The sequence below is a fragment of the Caretta caretta genome, chromosome 4, assembly GCF_965140235.1.
Source record: "Caretta caretta isolate rCarCar2 chromosome 4, rCarCar1.hap1, whole genome shotgun sequence".
In the NCBI taxonomy this organism is placed as follows: Eukaryota; Metazoa; Chordata; order Testudines; family Cheloniidae; genus Caretta; species Caretta caretta.
The window spans coordinates 90,494,756-90,517,997 of NC_134209.1; the positions used below are offsets into that span (position 1 = coordinate 90,494,756).

Here is a 23,242-nt window from a genome sequence, read left to right on the forward strand (position 1 = left end):
CTGCCTCCCCCAAGCTTGGCAGTGGTTTCTACTCATTCACCTGCACATCTACCAATGTGATATATGCCATCATGTGCCAGCAATGCCCCTCTGCCATGCACATTGGCCAAACCGGACAGTCCCTACGTAAAAGAATAAATGGACACAAATCAGATGTCAAGAATTATAACGTTCAAAAACCAGTCGGAGAACACTTCAATCTCTTTGGTCACTTGATTACAGACCTAAAAGTGGCAATTCTTCAACAAAAAAAACTTCAGAAACAGACTCCAACAAGAGACTGCTGACTTGGAATTAATTTGCAAACTGGATACAATTAACTTAGGCTTGAATAAAGACTGGGAGTGGATGGGTCATTACACAAAGTAAAACTATTTCCCCATGTTTATTCCCGCCCACCACTGTTCCTCAGACGTTCTTGTCAACTGCTGGAAATGGCCCACGTTGATTATCACTACAAAAGGTTTCCCCCCCCGCCACCCCCCCCCGCCACCCCCGCTCTCCTGCTGGTAATAACTCACCTTACCTGATCACTCTCGTTACAGTGTGTATGGTAACACCCATTGTTTCATGTTCTCTATGTATATAAATCTCCCCACTGTATTTTCCACTGAATGCATCCGATGAAGTGAGCTGTAGCTCATGAAAGCTTATGCTCAAATAAATTTGTTAGTCTCTAAGGTGCCACAAGTACTCCTTTTCTTTTTACAGGCACAATATAACCCTGCATCTCAGTCATTAATTTGCTGACTTTTAGTTTCTATGTTCACTGCTTCAGTGCCTTGAAAAGCAATGTGTGAAAAGAGGACCGCACCCTCTTTCCCCAATTACTCCTGTCACCCTGGAAAGAGCACATGGTGCTAGGAGCATTCTGTGCTACAGTTCTTGGACAGGTAGAGGAGTTCTGACTGAAGTGAGAGTGGTAGTGTTTCATTTCCTTCTGTTTCTGTGGGGTTTAAAAATCACTTTATTTATTTTAACAATCTTTGTGTGAATTTACTGCTCATGAGAGGCACCAGGCTAGTATCCCTAGAGGTGGCAGCTCTGTATTTATCTACAGATCAGAGGCAACATTGCAGACTGCCCTACTTTCTCCATTAGGCCTCAATTTTGCTCTGCTCTGACCATTTCTAGGGTTGAAAGGGTCATTCTGCCTTTTCTAAAGGGTGCTAATAAATACAGTGCCAGTTGTGATGGTGTATGTGATGTGTGCATCTGTCCACTGGTAAATGAACCCTAACATCTTACTTTATATGGGCCGCATAAGAGTGGTAATAAATTCTGGTCTCTACTACAGATGCTTTCATCTGGGTTGACAGAATTGCTCCATGTCAACTTTCAGCCTGCAGCAGAATTGTTTGCAAGGTAGTTAGTGGGACTACTCATGGTAGTCAGCACTACATCCATTATTATTATTATTTATTATTTGTCTCACTGTAGGAGCTAGGTGCCCCAGTCAAGGACCAGGGCCCCATATGATGGGTGTTTACCTCACACTAGCCCTGAAGGTGTTAAGGTAGTCTAGATGGGCCAATTAACGAGAGAGGCTGCATCTGGAAGGGAGCCAGGGATCAATAACTCTTAATTAAGGATGATGCTAACCTGGACAGGAACAGGCAGGGTTTCTATAAGGCTAAGAAGCTGAGACCAGAAGGGAACTGCAGGGGGAAGTCGTCTGCAATCACTCCCTTACAGGAGGGAGGTGTGTTGGAGATTACCGGGTCTGGCGAGAAGCCATAGGGGGAAGTAGCTCTGGGAAGTGGAGGAAGCTTGGATAGTTGGTAAACCCAGAGGATAGAAGGAAGGAGTAGAACAGAGCCCAGAGAAGTAGCAAACAGGTCTGGGAGTAAGTAGCCCATAGTTGCGGCACACAGGGTCCTTGGGTTGGAACCCTGGAGTAGAGGCTGGGCCCAGGTTTCCTACCAGCCACTGGGGAAGTGGCACATTCCTGGACAGACAATGGAGGACTTCCTGGAACAGCAGAGGTGCACCTTGTCCAGAGAGACTTTGAGAGACTCCAAAAGGGGAGGACTATAGTGATTGGCCAGAGGGCCAAGTCACAAAGAAGATTACTCAGAGTTCTGGAAGGTGAGATTGAGATGACGGGTTGAACGGCCACAGGAAGGGGGATCCAACCAGTGGCGAGCTAATCCCCAGATGAGCCACAAGGAGGCATACCAGTGGTGAGTAGCAAAATCTGTTGCACCTCATTGTGCTAGGTGCTGTACAGATACAAAACAAAAAGACATTCCTGCCCCACAGGGAATTTACAAATTGAATTAGAAATGTTTACAGATATGTCCCTAGTTGATGTAGAGATACCAATGCTGTTGGACAGTGCTGTTGTTTAATATTGCTATGTTTATACATGCAGTTAGAAGGGAAAAAAACCAAACAGATTCAAAAGGTTAACTTTATTATAATACCCCTGGAAAAATTATCCAACATGCAAGCCACATTATCTTGTGCAATTTATTTAATATCTAATTTACATGCATATTTTGAGGACTTTACCATTTTTAAACAATGTTATCATTCATCCCACTGGTGATTAGTCAGTATAAGCTTCAAACACTGTTTACACTGCAGTATCTCTATTTTTGTAAGTGAGAAGTGGACCAACGTGACTACACTTTGATATAACAATCAACCAGGAAAGACAAGGTGTTCTAGGATTTTTTTTTAAATCTTACATTATTTACAAAAATGTATACCATTTTTAACAGAAATCATGCAGTGTTCTTATAATTATTCACCCATTCACAATCAATCATTGTTGGAAAGCATCACTTAGAACCATGGTTTTAAAAATACATTCACCTCAGTTATTTGTTACACAGATAAGGACGCTACAGGCAAAATGCTCTGATTTTTGAACCAGAGCATGAATCAATATAGTGGTACAAAAATACCAAAAAAGCAAGATGCACTTCTAAAACATACCCGATTCTCAGTTCTCTTGGAGATGACCAACTTGATATTAATCTATTACAGAATTTTCCTTTCACAGATTGAACACATTTTGAAGTGCTTTATCATAGGATGTTTTCATTAAACCCCATGAGATTCTCATACATTTTGAAAATGTACTTTGCAATATTTGCAAACACTCAGAATTTCTGAATATGGACACTTACTTTTCTAACTGTTCCTCACATGCAGTAGTGGGGCAATGTTGATCTCATTTACTGATCTAAATGTGGAATAACTCAATTGAACAGTTATTCCTGATTTACACTAGTGTAATTGAAATCAGAATCTGGCCCTGTGCTGCCTTTGAGCTCTTTTTTTCTCTGTAAGAGAATATTGAAACCTTTTTATTATAGGATTTAAGACTCCAGAATGTCAAGGGATTAGTGTGTGTTTTATATATCCTGTTGGTTTTCAAACAAAACTGTGTAATTTAGTCATTTGGTTATCTTTTATACTGATAATTCTCTCACTTTTAAAAAAAATGTGCTCCAATGAATTCATTGAGCCTGGTCCATTAAAGAGCAACGGGGAACTTTGAACAATAGATGCTTGTTTCACAGCCACTGCAAATGCTTAGAAAGCCCTAAATTGCCTTTTATACTCAACAGCCTGATAACAAAGGCTGATTTTCTTTTTTTCCCCCCCAATTGATTTGATGGTTCACTTGACCTTTAAAAAGACATTACATAAATCTTTACCGCTATTACAGAAGTCTTTTGTCAAGTTTAATTTGATTTTTTTCATGCTGTAATCATTTATCCTTAAATTAACTGTACCAAACCAACCCAAAATGTGCTTTACTCTGGGTTTGTATGCTCATTAATTTTTAGAGGTTTATTTTATCTAGGAAGGACCCTAATCTTTCCACAGGAGTTCATACTGAGAATGTGCTGAGCCTCTCCTTTGAGGTAAAGCTGAGTGCCCTGTACTCCCATCAGCATTGCGAGGAGTTAAGTGTTCTTGGGGTCCTTGCAGGACCAAACCCTAAATGTCTCTTTTCTAGATATGGTGGGTTTTTTTTACAGTGAAAACATTTAAAAAATAAAATTATGTAAAGATGTGTAAATCTCTTATTACTAACATTTTAAAATGCATGTAGATCCCCCATATTTAACATCAAGCAGTATAGCAGCAAAATGTTTTAACAACTAAGCAAAATTAATCTTCTGAAATAAATAAAATAGCTATTGGTTGAGGGCCAGATTCTACCATTTTATGTTGACTAGAACCTCAATCTAGAGATATAGTTTCAATGTAAAATTGGCATAATCAGGTTCTTAGTTGGGATTTGCTATCTCTGCCTCCCTGTTTTTGTTCTGGTTTACCTTAATCTTGGGACTTTAACCTCCGAGATGGATTACCATCCAGGGTATGTCTGCACTCTAGCTGAAGGTGTAATTTCCATCTGGGGTTGTCACACCCTGCTGGCTCTGATCAACCTAGAGTGCTAAAACTAGCCGCATACTGCGACTACAGGGGCAGGAGGATGGGCTATCTGTTCTGAATTCAATCCTATCTGAGACCCTAAGTATGCACTCAGCTAGCCCATCCCACTGTCCATGTAGCCACGACTATTTTTGGCATGCTGTATCGAGCATTTCCAACCTGGAAATTACGCCTTTCAGCTCCAGTGTAGATATGAAACCGCAAGAGTCTATCCCTATCTAACTTTACCAATACAATTTAGGACTGGGTTTGAGGTCCCTGTGATGAAATATTCATTCAGTATAATTTTTTGTCCTCATCCTGTCATCCTTCTGTGAGAAATGGCTTTGAATATCAAACCTGGATATCTCCTGTGAGCTCCTCCTCTCACTACTATAGCACTGGTTAAAGGATAAAAAGTCTTTTGAAAGTCCACCAGTATAAACATGTCTCCCTGCTGCAGAAATCACCTTCTGAAGGGAAAAGAGCCACGTGTATTGCACGCTCCATTGCTTGAACTGGAATCACTTAAAACCATGCTCTTCACTGATGCTGCTGGTAGAAAAGCAATAGATGCTGAAAACTCTCAAGAGTTCAGCTGATGTATTGGACCACCGAGACCATATGGTGTTATGTTTCGCTACTTCATCCGGAAAGGCACAGAGAAGAGGCCAGTTGTGTTCCAAACTGTTTTATTATACTTGTCACTGGCATATTTTGAGTTATGGCTAAGGCCCTCTGCAGCATGGTTACACCTCATTTCTTCACTTGTGCACTTTGAATTTATTGTGTTTCTATCTTTCTCTTTCGCCTTCTTTGTTGAGTGCATGTGATTGAGTAGTACAAATGCCATTCCATGGAGTTAGAAGGGCCAGGCCTTCCTGTTAGTCATACAAGTATTCAGATACCCCACTGCTGGGTGCAGAATAAGATTTTAGACTTCTGACAGTGACACGTCATCAGAGCTAATTGCCATTAAAATCATTTCAGATTTTGAGTGCCTCAGCATGGGAGGGATGGCCTAGCTGACCTCTTGAGGTCCCTTCCAGCCTTACATTTCTATGATAGACAGAAACCTGGTAGAATTTTGGCATATGGAAATGAGTTTTCTCCTTGAAGATTTATAGACAAGACCTCCATAAGCTGGGCCTCAATTAGAAAGGCCCTGTATTCTGCGGCAGACTGGAAATGTGGTGGCCAGTTCATTTAGATGTAACTGGGAGGTTTTTAATGAATTAAGCAGAAAATGAAGATTGCAATTACCAGAATAGTCCCTGTGTTGTTTATTCTGATATGAAATGCAGTTTATTTTCTGTCATCCCTCTGCTTTCAGTTGTCAACATCCATGGAAGTTTTTGCATTGACAGTGCGTGCTGGCATCACGGAACTTGTGGGAAGGCTGGAAGTTTTGGCAGCTGGGACAATTGGGGCTCTTGCCACAGTGTGGCCTTTTGGGGCTAAAACATATTTGGCTGGATTTTTCTCCTAAAATGATAAGCAGTGAAATAGTTCATATTTAAACTGTCATCTTTTGGTTTCAGAGTCAATGTCCTAGTAAGAAGAACAAGACAGTTCATATCTCCCAGGGCTACTGTATCAGTAGACGCTTGATTCACATTTTCAAGGTTTTATTCTCAAGCTTAAAGGCTAAAAATGTTCTGTTTTTGTTTTTTTTTTTCCTAATGAATCTTAGATTCTGAGGTAAAAATATGGGTAGCAAATTTGGTGGCCTTAGAATTGTGAAATAAATGGTGCCCTCTGTATAGGCAGGTGGGACGTTAAATTTAAAAATCACCAATGGGCTGTTCTAATAAACTGCCACATGGATGACCTGAGTTCAGGTTTGGCCTCATTGTGGAACTCTCACTCTCCGCTTGCTCTCAAACTCATTCAAGTCCATGGTAAAACTCTTCTGACTTGAATGGGTGCAGGAATGGCCTCTATATTCGATGGTTGAGAAACAAATAATCCTGCCTCTTGGCAGAGGATTAGACTTATATGACCCTTGTGGTCCCTTCTAACCCTAGGTTTCTATGGTTCTATGAGCTAATGGAGTACTGAGGGGGCTGATGCTCTTAAGGGAGAAGGAAAGACAAAGTATGGGGAAAGAAGGATGCTATGGTTCTTGAATGCTCCCATGCCTACTTTTTCTTAGGGTTGTGTTTATTGTAGCTTAGTGGAGAGAGGCTGTTTTTTCCTGTTTACAGCAATGGGGCAGTGCATACCATGCATGTAACTGCTTTGTGAGGAGAGGGCAGGGCTGTAGCAGAGAGAAAGAAATAATCCAGAACAAAACAATCCGGTAAAATTACAAAGGACTATATCCAGTCTTGAGCCCCTAACTAAGCAGAGGTGAAAGCATCTCTTTAGTTAGATATGGTAGTATGAGGGGGAATTCATTCTCTATCTCCTGGAGTAACTAACTCACTCACTCTCACAATGAGCCACATTCTGCTCTCATTGACACTGCTGTATAGATTTACAACAGTGTAAATGAAAGCAATATTTGGCTTTGCATTTGTTATAACCACAGTGATTTATCCCCTGTGTAACTCGAGGGATGAATTTGGGTGAATAGGTGCAATTTACCCAGACAGTATTCTGTTACTGAAGCCATTATTCAGATAAAGAATTCTACCCAAACAAACAAAAATCAAGTTACTGGTCACAGTGATCAATATTGTTTTGGGGCCAGAGTAACGAGATCTGTTATGCAAACAATAAAAGTAGAATTAATGCCAGCACACAGCTGCTCCACTGGAATAACTGTGCCAAACTGGCATTATTTTTTAGCATACACTCCACTCTGGACCAGGATCCATTGTTCGATAGTGGCTTTATTCCTGCAATATTGCACATGATGTTGTAAACATCGACCGATCTGATTGGAGGCGCCCTGAAGTTAGATTTGAAATCTGAAACAAAGAAATGCAAAGATATGTTTTGGTGTCTGAATGGCAAGGAGGATTTAACGTTGGATAATTTCTTTTGCTTGAGGCTTTGAATTGCAGGAGCATCCAATAAACAAGGAATCAGGTGGGATGGGGACCTTATGTCTTTCCAGAGACTAATAGAAAGTCTTGTGAGTAGGATACAAAATTATCTGTTAAAATTAATGGGGCAAATAAGAAAAGAGAATGGAACTATTAAACACAGGAGCTATTTAAATGTTTAAGTGTTTGTGCATTTAAACATTGCTCTGCTGCCTTTTCAGCAGACAGTTTTGCTTTGCAATGACTGTGTGAAAGATTTTGATTCTATTTTTTCCCCCCTCATCTGTGAAGAGCATGCACTATTCAATATTTAAAGGGTCTGACAAACTGGGACACAGAAATTCTCTATGTAATGATGCAGCAGTTGTACGATATAAGTAATAACCACATGGATGCTATCAAAGGGGCTACTCTGCCTTCATGAGCCCTTTGCCAAGACTAAAAAAAGGATACCTATATTTCATATAGAGTTAAGAGCTCAAGCCTAGCTGAGAACAGCAATGTTCAATGGATTGGAAACTGTTTTGAGAATTAGGAGATTTCCTGTGTAGCCCTGGGCAAATCACTTGATGTCTCTGTGCTTAGTTTCCCCATCTGTAAAATGGGGATAATGGTACACACCTCCAGAGTGTGTTCAGATCTGCAGATGAAGTCCTGTGCACCCTGTATATTTGTAGTAGTATAGAAATAGCATAATATACATCACACAGAGATCAGGGTCTGAGACTCCATTTCACCCCAGATAATTACAGGTTGGTTGGGAAGTCCATGATAGTGTGCATGTCATGGAAGTGTACATAGCAATACATCATGAGAGGCCAATGTGCCAAAGAACACTGAAGGATTTAAACAACTGAGGATCCCAAACAATACAGGACCTATTGATGTGCCCATGTGTGAGCCTTGGAGTACATTAACAGGAAGGGGTACTCAATGCTGATCCAAGGCTTGGGCGATCATAGTGGTAGGTTCCTGCACACCTACATTAGGCAGCCATACAAAGTGCATGATGTCTGAACGGCAAAGCAAATGTAATCATTGTTTCTTCCCCAGTTTCACATAAGATCTAGAGGCTAAAAGGAGAGCAAGCTTGCTCTACTTTCATATGGGCTGTGATGGACAGGCTCCATGTCCAGAATTAACTTCTACATCAACGCTCCACCCAAAACAGTGCAGCACTGTGGATCTGCCTTCTCTCTGAAGCTATTGTAGAGGCGGGGTGGGGCAGGGAGTTTGTGGTTATCTGATCATTCATTTGGCCTACCTGGCCCATATGCGAGGAAGAATCCCCTCATGTTCATGAGCTCATTGTCATATCCATGCCACCCATTTTGCCAGGCCTCCTTTTTCCCTGTGCCATTCTCCCAAAATGGAAGTTTCTCTTTGCTCTGGGGAAGAAAAACAAAACACAAGTTAACATATAAATGCCATAAGAGGGAGCCTTTAAATAATGAAAGAACTGGGTAATTAATAATGTATCGTAACCTTTATTTTATAATGGAGTTTATGTTCTGCCGCCATAGTCATAGGATCATAGTAGTCAGAGAGGGAAAAGACTTATTAGATCATCAAGTCCAGCCCCTGAAAGGGCAGGATATAGTCACCAATAGGGGACATAGCAAGTATACTGAAATGGCACTTGATTTATTACAATAGAATACAGATGTAAAACGAAGGCACATAAGAATATTCTTATATTTTTATTACCTTCAGTTGTATACAATGCCACAACTTCAGGCCCTGAGCCTGAGGGTAGCTAACAGGGAAGATAACCTTTCCAGTTTCTATTCCCTTCTTCTCTGAATGTTTCTGGTAGGTGAATATAGATACAGAGCTAGTCCATAACACTGAGTTCTTCTATGGCTGCTTCCTAGCAATGCCACTTTCTGACCAATTTCTGTTGTTCAATTCAGTGGAATAATTTACATGTAATTTTGTCCTTTGCCCTCATTACCAATGTCATAAAAGCCAGAAAAGGAAAAGATCTATTAAATAAGTTGGTCCATTTCATCCAGTCAATCCAATCAACACAGGACTCTTCCCTACAACAAATTCTCAAATATTTTGTCTTGTTTGCTTGTTTTATTATTGAAGCAATGAGGCTTCCTTTAGGAGACTATTCCATAGACCTGATTTAGGAAGTTTTTGCTGGGGACATTCTTCAGACGCTTGTACACAGTCATCGTATCTCCAGTTTGTTTTCACTTAACCATGTTACACAGAAATAGTACTTTTAAACATTTCTCTGGAATCAGTCTCTCCAGCTCCACAGTAACTAATACTTAGGAAAAATTCATAGTAGTATTTGTAATCTAGGAGGCTCCTAGAGGTCTTAACAAACTGACATACAAACAATATTGGAGGGTTATTTCCTCCATCACTGGATTGCATCCTCCCTGGAATGAAATGTTGCAGCTGTTGAACACCACACAAATATTTTAGGGCATGAAATAAAGAAGACAACATAGTTGTGTCTGAAACTGCAGAGGGAATTTATGAAGGCCATAATGTAATTATCAGAGTTGGAATTTTGCCAGAACCCTGGAGTTAACACACCTACTGTTTGTAAAAGGACCATGAGTCCTGAATGAACACAAGTGGTCAGGAATCAGGATCTCACTTTTACATCCAAAAATGGCATGTTTAGCAGTGCCTACTAACACCAGACCCGGGCATTGGATCAGGACTAGAGCTGGGTGATCAGTGAGAAATAATTGTAATCTCTTCAGTGACTTCTAAATAGTATTTCACTTCATCAACTAATATGTTAAAATTCTCCTGACTGATGAGTGACAGTGGCACTGAGTGGCCAGGCCAAAGACTAGAGAGACAGCGTGTGCACTTTGTATCCATAGCTCCTGTAAACTCAGATCAGTGATGAGACAGACTGAGTTAAGATCCATTTCCATGTTGTTTATATTTATTATCTGATTTTATTCTCTCTTCTTCCCTCCCCCTCCCCCAAACAATTGACCATGGATAGAAACTGTATATAAAATTTTATTATAAAGAGTAGATCTTTAGACTGCTAACTGCAGGAAGCCCTTGGGTATCCGTGCATTTCTTTGTATATAACAGTCAGCAGATGTACAAGATAATTGAACAGTTCTAGTTGACAAATTAAATCTGTTGCCTTGTCTCCATCGATTTCACTGACAGCACTCAGAGCAAGCAGAAGAGAAAATGGAGTCAGTCTGCTTTTTTGTATGGTCTCCCACTATAGTGCCTGCCTACACCGCTATTCTGCTTTATGGAGTTCTAGGAAACTAATGGGCTGCTCACCATAGAACAAGTTGTACAGCATTTGTAGGCATCCACGCAAGTCATGCCAAGTCTTATCTAAGTTGCAAAGTTTCTTTGGAGATATCATGATGACGTGGCTGAAGTTAATCCCCTTAAAAACACTGCCAGATGTTATGGACTCAGCTGTTTCCCGAGTAATGCCATACTCACGAAACAGAATGCCCTTCGATCACCAGCCCAAGAGTACAAAGAGAATAGTACCTTACTGCTGCTGTGAAATGAAGTCAGAAACATAGCAACTTTTAGCTCATTTGCTGGTATTTGGGTCAGAAAACCTGTTACTTTCTTTTACATTGGCAAATAGTTGCATAGGGTCATTAATAGCACTGGCTTCAGGCAAGCAGAGTATGGGCACGTGCTATGCCAGCTTCCCAACATAGTGTTCCCAGGACACCACACTCCTAACTCACAACCCAGTCCTGGGCTTCTGCTGAGAAGAGAGTACCAGTCACTCAGAACTGTGCCAGCATGTGCGGTGATTTTGTGATATGCACAAATGGGAGGAAGGATGAGATTTGACAAACCTGTTTCTCATGTCTAACTTAAACCAAGACTGAACATTGATCTCGAATGGTGAACCACTAATGTACAAGACCACGCAATTCCCTAACCCTCTTGACATTCTAAAGTTCTCCTACATACTTCTGTTTGCCTGTAACTACAAATTCAGCTTGTTTAAACTGCAGAAAGTACAGCAGTAGAGGTACATAACATATATACAGGCCAGCAAGCAAAGCATTAAGTATAGAGGTACTGAAGCACAAATATTTTATATGGAAAATTAAATTGAGGTAAAGAATGAGTAAAGGTTCAGGAGGAACAAAATAATATCAACACCCAAACCAACAGAACTAAAAAAAAAAGGTGGGGAGGGGGAGTATTGAGCTTTGGATACTGAAATGCAAAAGTGAAATCTGGAACATATGGAGAGGGTAGAAAATTCCAGAGACATTCCCCCTTTCTGCTCAAAAATAGTGCCAGTAGTGCTCAGAGAATACTACTAACAATGGAAAGTATTTAAAAAAAAATGTAAAAGGTGAACACAATAGGAAAGAGCTTGGCAAACTCTTTTCAGTGGTTTGGGCAGAAAAATAATTGAAATCTCAATTATTACTTCAAAAATATGACACAGCTTCTTTTTCAAATCTGAGTCTCTGGTAATGAAAATACACCCGGGCTGTGGAAGAATTGAGTGAATGCATGAGAGGGCATTCTTGAAAATCAGAAACAATAGGGAGGAATGGGCAAAAAGGCAGAAATAATTTTGTAGTAAGCAATGTTTGCTCGACTGTTATGAAGGGATTGTCAAATTTCCATTATTTAAATTTTTTTCAGTATACATAAGTGTTCTGAATGTTAAGCTGGTACTGTACAAAGGGTTTTAGTTACAACCTTTTTTCTAAAATCAATTAAAGAAAATGGTTTCAGATACTTTTTTATATACTCTTGAAACTCAACAGTGGCATTTAGATTTTTAAACTGAAAATGTGCAGCTCGCCATCCGTATTCAAGAATGATTTTTTTAAAGGAGGCATTGAAACTCCCCATCACAAACTAGAGGTGTTATGTTGGAAATGTGGCAGTCAGATAACGATATGACAAGCATAAAAGGAGCTGTTCTGTTTAGCTATGTTAATTTGTGAGGCAAGTGTGGTATAATTATTAGAAAGACTGGGAGCCAGTACTCCTAGGTTCTATTTCCAACTCTGTTACTGACTTATGTCACTACTAAGTGACTTTGGACAAATCACTTACCATAGTGGTGTCTTCATTTACCCCTCTATAAAATGTGTACAACCATAGTTACCTAGCCTCAGCATTGTGAGGCTTAAATAACATTTGTTGTTAAAGCTGCTCAAGAATTTTTTGAGGAAAATTTTTTCGCCAAAAAGTTATTTGTGGGAAGAGTTTTGATGAATTTCCCAACTTAAAAAAAAAGTTGGAAAAGAAGTTTTGAAAAATGTTGAAATGTCACCTTTTGACATTTTTGAAACCAAAAAGTTTTGGATTTTTGGTTCAAAACTCTTTTAGTTTCAAATTTTTTTTCAGGATTTTGATTTTTTTTGTCCCAATTTGAGATGGGAAAACTTTTCAAAATCTTGAAAATTATCACGGGATGGGAAAACTATTTCCTGACCAACCCTATATGCAATGCACTTTGAAAGACTTGAATGAAATATAAATACTAAATACTAGGAGTAATATTTTATAATAATGAAGAACTTGTATGAAAATATAACAAATTCCACTATTTTTAAAAAAAAGCTTCGATGTTAAACGCTGTATACTAACTGAGTTCTGTAATATTTAATTAACAGTTTGCCTACTAAAATTCATCCTTGCAGTTTCAATTAGATAAGGTATTCTTCATTTCCTGTCTTCAGACTGTGGTTGCGTCTGTATGCACTGCAAGATGAGTGCCTCCCATGGGCATTTAACACCTTTGTGGAAGGCACTCTGAAATAGCAGTTGTATTCCACCCCAGAAGTGATTGCATTTCAGTGGTGGTTTAACTGAGTCCTATGCATAGAAATCAGTGCTCTTGATTATGCATGCATGCATAATCCATGCATATACACACACATGCTTCATTAACATAGTTGTGCTTATGGCAGATAACAAAATGCTCATCTTCAACCACTTGTAATCATTCACTTACATACACCTAAAACAGTTACTTTCTTGAGTAAATGCTGTATTTTGTATCACCTTTGGGCATGGGTTCCTTATGAATAAGTTTTTTTTTTCTATAACAAAAAAGCCCACCCCCTTTGAATTAAATAGAGGGTGGGGAAATTACCAGAAGCAAAGGAATTATTGAAAATTGTAGTAATGTAGAGCTTAGTGGTGGGGAGATGGTAGTAAATAATTGGAAATGAGGGGAAGTCAAGAGAGCAGATAGTATTTTTAAGGGACAATATGATGTCAGAAAAGTACCCGGGGAACCAAGTTGAGGGTACTGTGGTGGAGGAAATATTGTCATACATTAGGATAATCTTAGTTTGCAAAAGAAAGTAATCCCTGAACCTAACCAGAGGAAGGCTGAAAGGAAAGGGTAAACTGGATGAAGAGGAAAAATAATTATATGCAAAAGGGAATAAGTTTCAACTCTTATTATTCCACAACAGGACAAAGGACTAATCTTAACTTAGATTCAATGTAGTTGTCACACCATTAGTTTCATTTAAACGTACATTTCTAGTATTTAAATGTGAGGCAGTAGTATTTATCCCAGCTAAACTCTGAGTCAATAGTATAACTCACCATTAATCTTATAGTTTTCCATCTTTTTTCTTATTCATTTTATATATTATATTTTTTAACCAGACTGGTAAATCAATAATTTGTTCATATGGTTTACCTCTGCTATGAACCATCCTTCCTCAGCCACAAGAGTTAAAGGAGACACAAATTTCCCTTTTTTGTAATAGAATCTGTCTGGAATTTCCTCTGTGCTATAAACATTCATGTGTTGCACAGCTTTCAGTTTATTATGCACCTGTAAAAGAAACAAACATTATAAAACCATCTGCCTGTAAAAATTGCATAGAATCATAGAATCATAGAATCATAGAATATCAGGGTTGGAAGGGACCCCAGAAGGTCATCTAGTCCAACCCCCTGCTTGAAGCAGGACCAATTCCCAGTTAAATCATCCCAGCCAGGGCTTTGTCAAGCCTGACCTTAAAAACCTCTAAGGAAGGAGATTCTACCACCTCCCTAGGTAACGCATTCCAGTGTTTCACAGCATCTGCATCTGTTGGTGAGGAGAAACTTCTGCATTTTTAAACCAGATAGCTTATCTTTATAAGTGTCCAGTTGTGTGCACAAATATTCATTAATGCATGCAAATATGAGACTCTGCAGGTGCAAATGGGTGTTTATGCAAATTTGGTAGGTGTATTTTAGGAGGCTCCTTTGAAAATTTGCCACACACGCAAACACAATTTGTGTGTATACACACATGTGCACAGATGCACACTGAGCTACAGCACTGGAAACAATTATGGAGACACTGAATTAAACAGTGAAAACAAGTGTGCTCTAGTAGGCAGAGCAACCTGGGCCTGGGGTGGGGAGGGAGAGGATTTGAGGGGCAGTTGCCTTGGGCCCCTGTTTGAGGTAATAGCACTCATCGGTCTCATAACGATGCTGTGATATTAATTCATCAGTGTTTTATTGGAGCTTTGAAGACGCTCAGCACTATGTAAGTTCAATTAGCTTATTAATATTATCCTATTGTCTAGAATTTCTGCATAAAAATGTAACCCAAATTATTCAGCAGAAATACTTAGAGAACATATTGTTGAGAAGGGTCATTTTTAAACTTAAGGGTATAAATCTCTCTTCCCCAACAGTTTTCATTGTTATAACCTACATGGAAGGATAGATGCATTAATTGTGTGGTAATGTTCCCAGCCTTTAAGTGAAGTGAGGCCAATGGCCTGAATATTTAAGTGATAGTTTCAGATGCGTGCAGGATGGATTTGCTTTTTTTAACTTCTTCCCCGGCCAAATATACACCTCACATGGAAACGCTCCACAATTACAGCCACCATCAAGAAACAATGCACCAGAGTCTAATAACTGGACTCACTGGGTCAAATCCTGCCACTCTTATGTTGAGTTGAACCTTAATTCATAAATAGTCCTGTTGTTTTAAAATTGAATTGGACTACTCAAAAGTATCGTGCTGGGAATACTTCACATGAGTTAAGAGTGGGAGAGTCTGGCTTGCAGGAAAAAGGCTGAACTTCCTGGAGTCTGTCCACACTGATAGCTTTGAGATGGTTACTGCTGGTGCTGTTACAGTAACTGCCTCCTAGGGCTGTCTACACTTAAAATGCTACAGTGGCAGAGCTACAGTACTGCAGCTGCACCTCTGTAGGGCTTCAGTGTGTATGCTCACTACAGTGACAGGAAGAGTTGGCCCATCACTCTAGATAATCCTACAGGTGGTAGCTAGGTTGATGGAAGACTACTTCCATTTACCTAACACTGTCTACACTGGGGGTTAGGTCAGCTTAACTAAGTCTCGGGGGGGGGCATGGGGGATTTCCACACCCCCTGAGAGACGTGGCTATTCTGATGTAACTTTTCAGTATAGACTAGCCCTAAATGATCAGCTGCAAACTCAAATGCACTCTTGAGGACTTGGCCACACTTGCTGATGTAGAGAGCCGGGAGTTAAACCGCCTTTGGAGACAGCAGCAGGGAAAGCGCTGTTGTGTGTTCACACTGTCAGCTGCAAGCGCAGTGGTGTGGCCACATTAGCAGCTCTTGCAAGGCCACAGAGAGCAGTGCATTGTGGTAGCTATCCCAGTGTGCAAGTGGCTGCAGCTGCTTTTCAAATGGGAGGGGAGTGTGACAGGGAGTGTGTTGTGTGTATGTGGGGGAGAGACAGTGTGTTTTGGGGACAGAGTGTGTGTCAGCATGCTGTCTTGTAAGTTCAGGCAGCAGCAGACCCCCCTCCCCACTGCCTGTCCCTCTCACACACTCACCGCATTCCACAGAGCAGATAAGCAGCCGGCTGTCAGAAACGGAGCTTTGAAAGGGGATATCCGCATACCTGCAGCTGAGTTCAAAACAATGACCAGAGTGGCCACTTGACGTCAGGGGATTATGGGATGTTTCCAGAGACCAATCACAGCGCAGTAATGCAACACGTCGTCCACACTGACACCCGCGCGTTTCAGCCAGAGCGCAGCAAGCTTTATGCTTCTCATGGAGGTGGATCACCAGGAGCGCTCCAGCTTCAGAGTCCAGGCGCTCTAAGTCCCTTGCCAGTGTGGACACCTCAAGAGTTAGGCGCCTGGGGCTGATTTAATGAGCTCCAACTTGCAAGTGTACCCAAGCCCTTAGATAATGGGAAGGTTAGGGAGGACAGCCCACTCTGGGCAGTAGCATTCCTAGGGAAAGATGATAAATTTCATTTCCTTAAAAAAAGCCCCAAAAACTCCCATTAGGGAAGTGAAATGGGTACTACTGATTACTCTGTGCTCTGGAGTCCTGAAGAAAAATCCATCAGAAAAACGTCCCCATGCTGCAACACCCTGCATTCCATCACTATCCAGGGATATAGAGCCATTTAATGGAAGTTAAGCAGGTGCTTTGTTGAATGGGGGCATGAGCTCTGTCAATGTGAGCAGCAAGCATTACAGGTGGCTGGTGGTTTCCAGATCCAGCCAAAAAATATAGAGGCCTCTGATATGAGACTGAGGCAGGTCAGCCTCCAGAAAGAGGGCATTATGAGTATTTTAATAACTGTGCGAGCCCTATATGAAAGCTCTGGCATTCCTTTGAGACCACTTTAAACCCTGGCACTGGCTTCAAATGGTCAGACCATCAAGTCAGTACAATACCAGCTCTGTTTCCTAAACTGGCTGTTTTTGTGCAGAAATCTACAGACTTTGCCCTCTCCTATAATCATTTAATCTACAATGTACAAGTGAGTTATGAAACTGCAACCAACAGAAAATGAACTGTAGGAAACAATTTTGCACTGGCAGGTACCTGGACTGTAGATCACTTAATATGTCTACTTTCTCTGATTCTATGGAAAACAGTAATAGTTTTTCAAGAGTGTGTTTTTTGGTTAACTGTCAATGGGGCATTCTTATTTGTTAACCATATTGCACTTTAAGAAAATTAGTCTAGAACTTCACTTGGTTTCCATAATTTTATTTCCAACAGTCTCAAAACCAGCAGTTTTCGGCTTTTATCATTTATTGAATCAAAAATGCTAATGCTTCAAAATTGTTGTAAAGAGATTGCCATTGTTGTGTAAAAAAAAAAATGCCAGAATTTTCAAATGAGCCTAATTAAGTTAGATGCCCAAATGCTATTGAAATTCAGTGGAATTAGGGCACTTAACTCCCTTAAACTTCTTTGAAAATCCCAGCCTGGATGCTGAAAGTTAGGGTTCTATATAGGTGCCTAAAAATGGATGTAGAACTGACTTGATTTTGAGACATGCTGTGCTCCTCTTGATCTCAGTGGAAGCTGGGGGTGCTTAGGTCCCCTTGAACATTTATTTATGGATTAATGTTAGCCTAATTAAGTCTAGTGTCAGGCACCAGGTTAGAAAATGTTGGCATAGTGTTTTATAGTATTAAAAAAAGTAGAAAACAAGTCTACCTCTCTGCCTAAAGCAAATAGATGTTGCTAATATGGGACGTGTGTGTGTGTGTGTGTATTTGCATAAAGAATATAATGCAGAGAAAAATTATAGTTTTTGATTTGCATGATTTGACTTTTACTCAAAAATGTTTTGCACTTTATCATCCATCATTAGGTGAAACTGGAATCACAGGACCAAATTCTGCCTTCTGATATGCAACTCCTGTTGACTTCAGTAGGACCTGTACATGCATATCTGAGGGCAGAATTGGACTCCTGGGATTCAGACTAAAGCTGAGAAATGATTGGTATAAAACAGAAGAAATAACAAGGTGATTCTTTTGCTTGCCTCAGTCTGCTTCTCCTTAGTTGGCCACAGGCTCACAACAGGGCCTCGGTCCTTTACTTGGATAATATCAGTCATATTGATATAGTTCTTCAACTCAATCACTTTGTCCAACCAGGAAATGTCAGTCATCCCATGATCCGAGAAAAAAATGACATTCAGGTCATTCTGAAGGCCCTTGTCCTGTCAAATTAGTGAAGACAGCAATTACAGTTTGAAAAGAATACAGTGTGTTCCTGAGTCAAAGTTCTGTGCTAGGCGGCTGAATTCATTCTTGCCTAAGTTCTGCTGCAATCAGTGGAATTACAGTGGGGATGGGTTTTGCCTGGGATACTTTACAGTAAATAACAACAACAAAAAGTTTGGTCTTGGTCTGTTCAGACAGATCTCATGAGATTTTCCATTATTTTGGCCTGAGATTTTTCAAATGCTGGTCACAAGAATTTGGCACTATCTCATTTGAATCCAAATCTTACTATTGATTCAAATTTAAACCTGACCATCAAACCCTATCTCGGTCCTAATCCTCCTCTGGATAAGTGCCATCAAACTTCCTGGCACTGTCTCTAGTTATAGGTAGTATTTCAGTTCTATGCATTTGTTGTTAATGAACATTTCATACAAACGGCTATGCACCAAATCCCCATCTCATCTAAGTGAATGGGAGTTCACTGAGACCAGGATCTGACCTAATCTCTTTTTCTGTTTAGTCCAAATAGACTGAGAAAAACTTTCCCATTTCCATCTGTGTGGGTCAGTCATTTCCCTCAAATATAAAACTGATGCTCTTACAGTTTATTGAGATATTTTTCACTCCCTTCCTCATATTACTCATTGCTGAGGAAATTAATACCTAAAGGTGTATTTACCATTGTGGACAGTTACCAATAGCACTTCATGCTTCCTGGTAGCAGAGAAATTCACAGAACTGGCTTTTACACAGCAGCCTGATGTGCTCATTCCCTGCTATAAAATCAGCTGGATAATTTTTAAAGCAAAGTTGCAAGATACAGAGACACCATAAATCTGCCATAAAAGGTAATTGTCTGATTCTACAGCCCTTATAAAAATGAGTAGTCTTTACTCATCTCCCTAGTGTAAATTCCAGTTGACAACTCTGTTTCTGAAAAGAGCAATGTCCCTGCTGGTTTACAGCTTCCTGGGGCTAGTGATATTGCCATGCAAACCACCGGAGACCAATACAGGGTGTCTACTGAAATTAAATGAAGGGCAGCAGTATCATGCCTTAAGTTCCCAGCAAAATCAATAAGCTCTGTTATTGCAGAAATGCAACCTTAACTGCCATTGTATGGGTATGAACAGGACTTAAATTCTCAAAGAGTAATTCCCAGAGGCCCCCTTGGAAGCACTGGGGTTTGGGGCATCAGCCCTGTGGATTTAAAAATATTTACCGGAACTCCGCTCTGGACAACTCCGGCGCAATTTAACCCCTGAGTATGAATATGCATAACATCCTCCATAATGTCTTGCAGAGCCATTTTTTAACCTCCTCAAACAACATTGTTTTATGGTCTCAGTTAAATGCTGTTTCAGAAATCTCTCTTTAGCAACATTTGTTGCAACAGTGGAGTTATTTTAAGGTGGAAGGGGTAACTCATTATAACATTGAACTGACTCATTCAGCTAAGTACTATGTTCAAGAAAGTAGGCAGATCATAACTATAAACACCAGGTATAAAAAGGAACCTTTCACTACCAAGCAGTTGTCCAATGCAGGAAGGAAACTTTACAAAGGGAGAGGTACTAATAGCTTGGAGCCTTTGAAATGCCACATGCATATTAACCAGTGAATTGTTGCAAAGGAGCTTTAATGGTAACAAGGATCAGGGTAGAAAGAAAAATGAAGAATACCAAAGCACTCAATCTTTTGTCACATCACTGACCTTGATTAGTTTGGTCATGTTGTTCAATACTTTGTCCAGTGCCTTCAAAGCGTTCTTCCTCTGAACAGATGAAGGACCAAAATGGTGGCCTTCCACATCAATGCGTTCATAATACACTGCTGCCATTTCTGCACTGCCATTTCTGGGGTTGCAACATAGCAAAAAAGACAGGTTCCAACATGTACCTTGTTTTACTTTTTCAGGGGCCAATACTACTCATTCTTATTCATGTGAACATTGAATTAAACCTTAACTTGCCTCGTATATATCAAGGATATGTTATCAACAGTATATACCATCATCTGCATTAGGATCACAGCAACAAGATTTTGTGTGTGTTTCTTAGACCTGGCTTCCTTTATTAAAATAGTATTCTACAGTAATGGTCCAAAACACTGCAGTTTACATTAATGCTAATACAATGTTTTGACCCATTAATGTAGAATACTGTATTTATTTTAATTAGTTTTCCTTTTTACTCATGGACTTCAGCCAGTTTTGGAGACAGATCCCAAGATAATCTGAAATTCACATCTTTTGTTGGGCACACCAGTCAAAATAAAGGGGGTGGTGTGGGGGAAATCATGGAAGTTAGAGATTGGAAGAATGTGTTAGGTCAGGGATTCTCAACCTGTGAGTTGCGAACAGGGGTTGGGGTTGTGACCACCTAGTCCTTCCAAAATTGCTAAATGGAAAAGACTGTTTTAGCTGGATGGGAGGGAGATCCCAGTGCAGAAAATGAGGTCCTGACATGGAAAAGGTTGAGAACCGCTGTGTTAGCCCTGGTCGACACCAGGAGTCGAGGTCAAATTTAGCAGCGTTAAATCGATTTAACCCTGCACCCATCCACATGGCAAAGCCCTTTTTTTTTTACTTAAAGGGCTCTTAAAATCAATTTCCTTACTCCACCCCTGCCAAGGGGATTAGCGCTGAAATCGGCCTTGCTGGGTTGAATTTGGGGTACTGTGGATGCAATTAGATGGTATTGGCCTCCAGGAGCTATCCCAGAGTGCTCCATTGTGACTGCTCTGGACAGCACTCTCAACTCAGATGCACTGGCCAGGTAGACAAGAAAAGGCCCGCGTACTTTTGAATTTCAATTTCCTGTTTGGCCAGCATGGCAAGCTGCAGGTGAGTGCAGAGCTCATCAGCCGAGGTGACCATGATGGAGTCCCAGAATCGCAAAAGAGCTCCAGCATGGACCGAACGGGACGTACGGGATCTGATCGCTGTATGGGGAGAGGAATCCATGCTATCAGAACTCCGTTCCAGTTTTTGAAATGCCAAAACCTTTGTCAAAATCTCCCAGGGCATGAAGGACAGAGGCCATAACAGGGATCCGAAGCAGTGCCGCATGAAACTTAAGCCTACCAGAAAACCAGAGAGGTAAACAGCTGCTCTGGGTCAGAGCCCCAAACTTGCCGCTTCTATGATGAGCTGCATGCCATTTTAGGGGGTTCAGCCACCACTATTTGTTATTTGACTCCTTCAATGGAGATGGAGGCAACATAGAAGCAGGTTTTGGGGACGAGGAAGATGATAGCTCACAGCAAGCAAGCAGAGAAACCAGTTTTCCTGACAGCCAGGAACTGTTTCTCACCCTGGACCCACCCAAGGCTGCCTTCTGGACCCGCCAGGTGGAGAAGGGACCTCTGGTGAGTGTACCTTTCAAAATACTATACATGTTTTAAAAGCAAGCATGTTTAATGATTAATTTGCCCTGGCATTTGCGGCTCTCCTGGATGTACTCCCAAAGCCTTTGCAAAAGGTTTCTGGGGAGGCAGCATTATTCCATCCACCATGGTAGGACACTTTACCACACCAGGCCAGTAGCACGTACTCGGGAATCATTGTACAACAAAGCATTGTAGTGTATGTTTGCTGGCTTTGAAACAACATCCGTTCTTTATCTCTCTGTGTTATCCTCAGGAGAGTGATATCATTCATGGTCACCTGGTTGAAATAGGGTGCTTTTCTTAAGGGGACATTCAGAGGTGCCCATTCCTGCTGGGCTGTTTGCCTGTGGCTGAACAGAAATGTTCCCCGCTGTTAGCCACGGGGAGGGGGGAGGGACTAGCCATGTGGTGCGGGGAGGCAAAATGCAACTTTGGACAGAAAGCACATGTGCTATGTATGTAATGTTAACAGCAAGGTTTACCGTGAAAGAGTGTACCCATTGTTCTATAAAATGTGTCTTTTTAAATACCACTGTCCCTTTTTTTCCCCCACCAGCTGCATGTGTTTCAAGGATCACAGGATCTTCTCCTTCCCAGAGGCTAGTGAAGATTAGAAGCGAAAAAAACGCACTCGTGATGAAATGTTCTCTGAGCTCATACTGTCCTCCCACACTGACAGAGCACAGACGAATGCGTGGAGGCAGACAATGTCAGAGTGCAGGAAAGCACAAAATGACCAGGAGGAGAGGTGGAAGGCTGATGAGAGTAAGTGGCGGGCTGAAGAGAGAGCTGAAGCTGAAAGGTGGCAGCAGCATGATGAGAGGAGGCAGGATTCAGTGCTGAGGCTGCTGGAGGATCAAACTAATATGCACCAGCATATGCTTGAGCTGCAGGAAAGGCAGCTGGAGCACAGACCGCCGCTACAGCCCCTGTGTAACCAACCGCCCTCCTCCCCAAGTTCCATAGCCTCCTCACCCAGACACCCAAGAACGCAGTGGGGGGGCCTCCGGCCATCCAGCCACTCCACCCCAGAGGATTGCCCAAGCAACAGAAGGCTGGCATTCAATAAGTTTTAAACTTTTAAAGTGCTGAGTGGCCTTGTCCATCCCTCCTCCACCACCCTTCCTAGTGCTTCTCTCCTCCACCACCCCTCCCGGGGTACCTTGGCAGTTATCCCCCTATTTGGGTGATGAATTAATAAAGAATGCATGAATGTGAAGCAACAATGACTTTATTGCCTCTGCAAGCGGTGATCGAAGGGAGGATGGGAGGGTGGTTAGCTTACAGGGAAGTAAAGTGAACCAAGGGGCAGGGGGTTTCATCAAGTAGAAACAAACAGAACTTTCACACCGTAGCCTGGCCAGTCATGAAACTGGTTTTCAAAGCTTCTCTGATGCGCACCGCGCCCTCCTGTGCTCTTCTAAACGCCCTGGTGTCTGGCTGCGCGTAACCAGCAGCCAGGCAATTTGCCTCAACCTCCCACCCCACCATAAACGTCTCCCC

General features: G+C 41.2%; 1 protein-coding gene across 2 annotated transcripts in view; it reads right to left on the reverse strand.

Moving 5' to 3' along the window:
- Positions 1 to 2,395: 2,395 nt before the first annotated feature.
- Positions 2,396 to 23,242, reverse strand: part of ENPP6 (ectonucleotide pyrophosphatase/phosphodiesterase 6) — a 74,021-nt gene continuing 53,174 nt past the window's right edge. For both annotated transcript variants that reach the window (XM_048847913.2, XM_048847912.2), the window contains exons 4-8: positions 20,064 to 20,205; positions 18,163 to 18,342; positions 14,056 to 14,193; positions 8,656 to 8,779; positions 2,396 to 7,313 (exon numbers count right to left, since the gene is read on the reverse strand). In XM_048847913.2, coding sequence (XP_048703870.1) covers positions 7,108 to 7,313; positions 8,656 to 8,779; positions 14,056 to 14,193; positions 18,163 to 18,342; positions 20,064 to 20,205 — 790 coding nt within the window. In that variant the 3' untranslated portion in view covers positions 2,396 to 7,107. The remainder of the gene's footprint in view (positions 7,314 to 8,655; positions 8,780 to 14,055; positions 14,194 to 18,162; positions 18,343 to 20,063; positions 20,206 to 23,242) is intronic.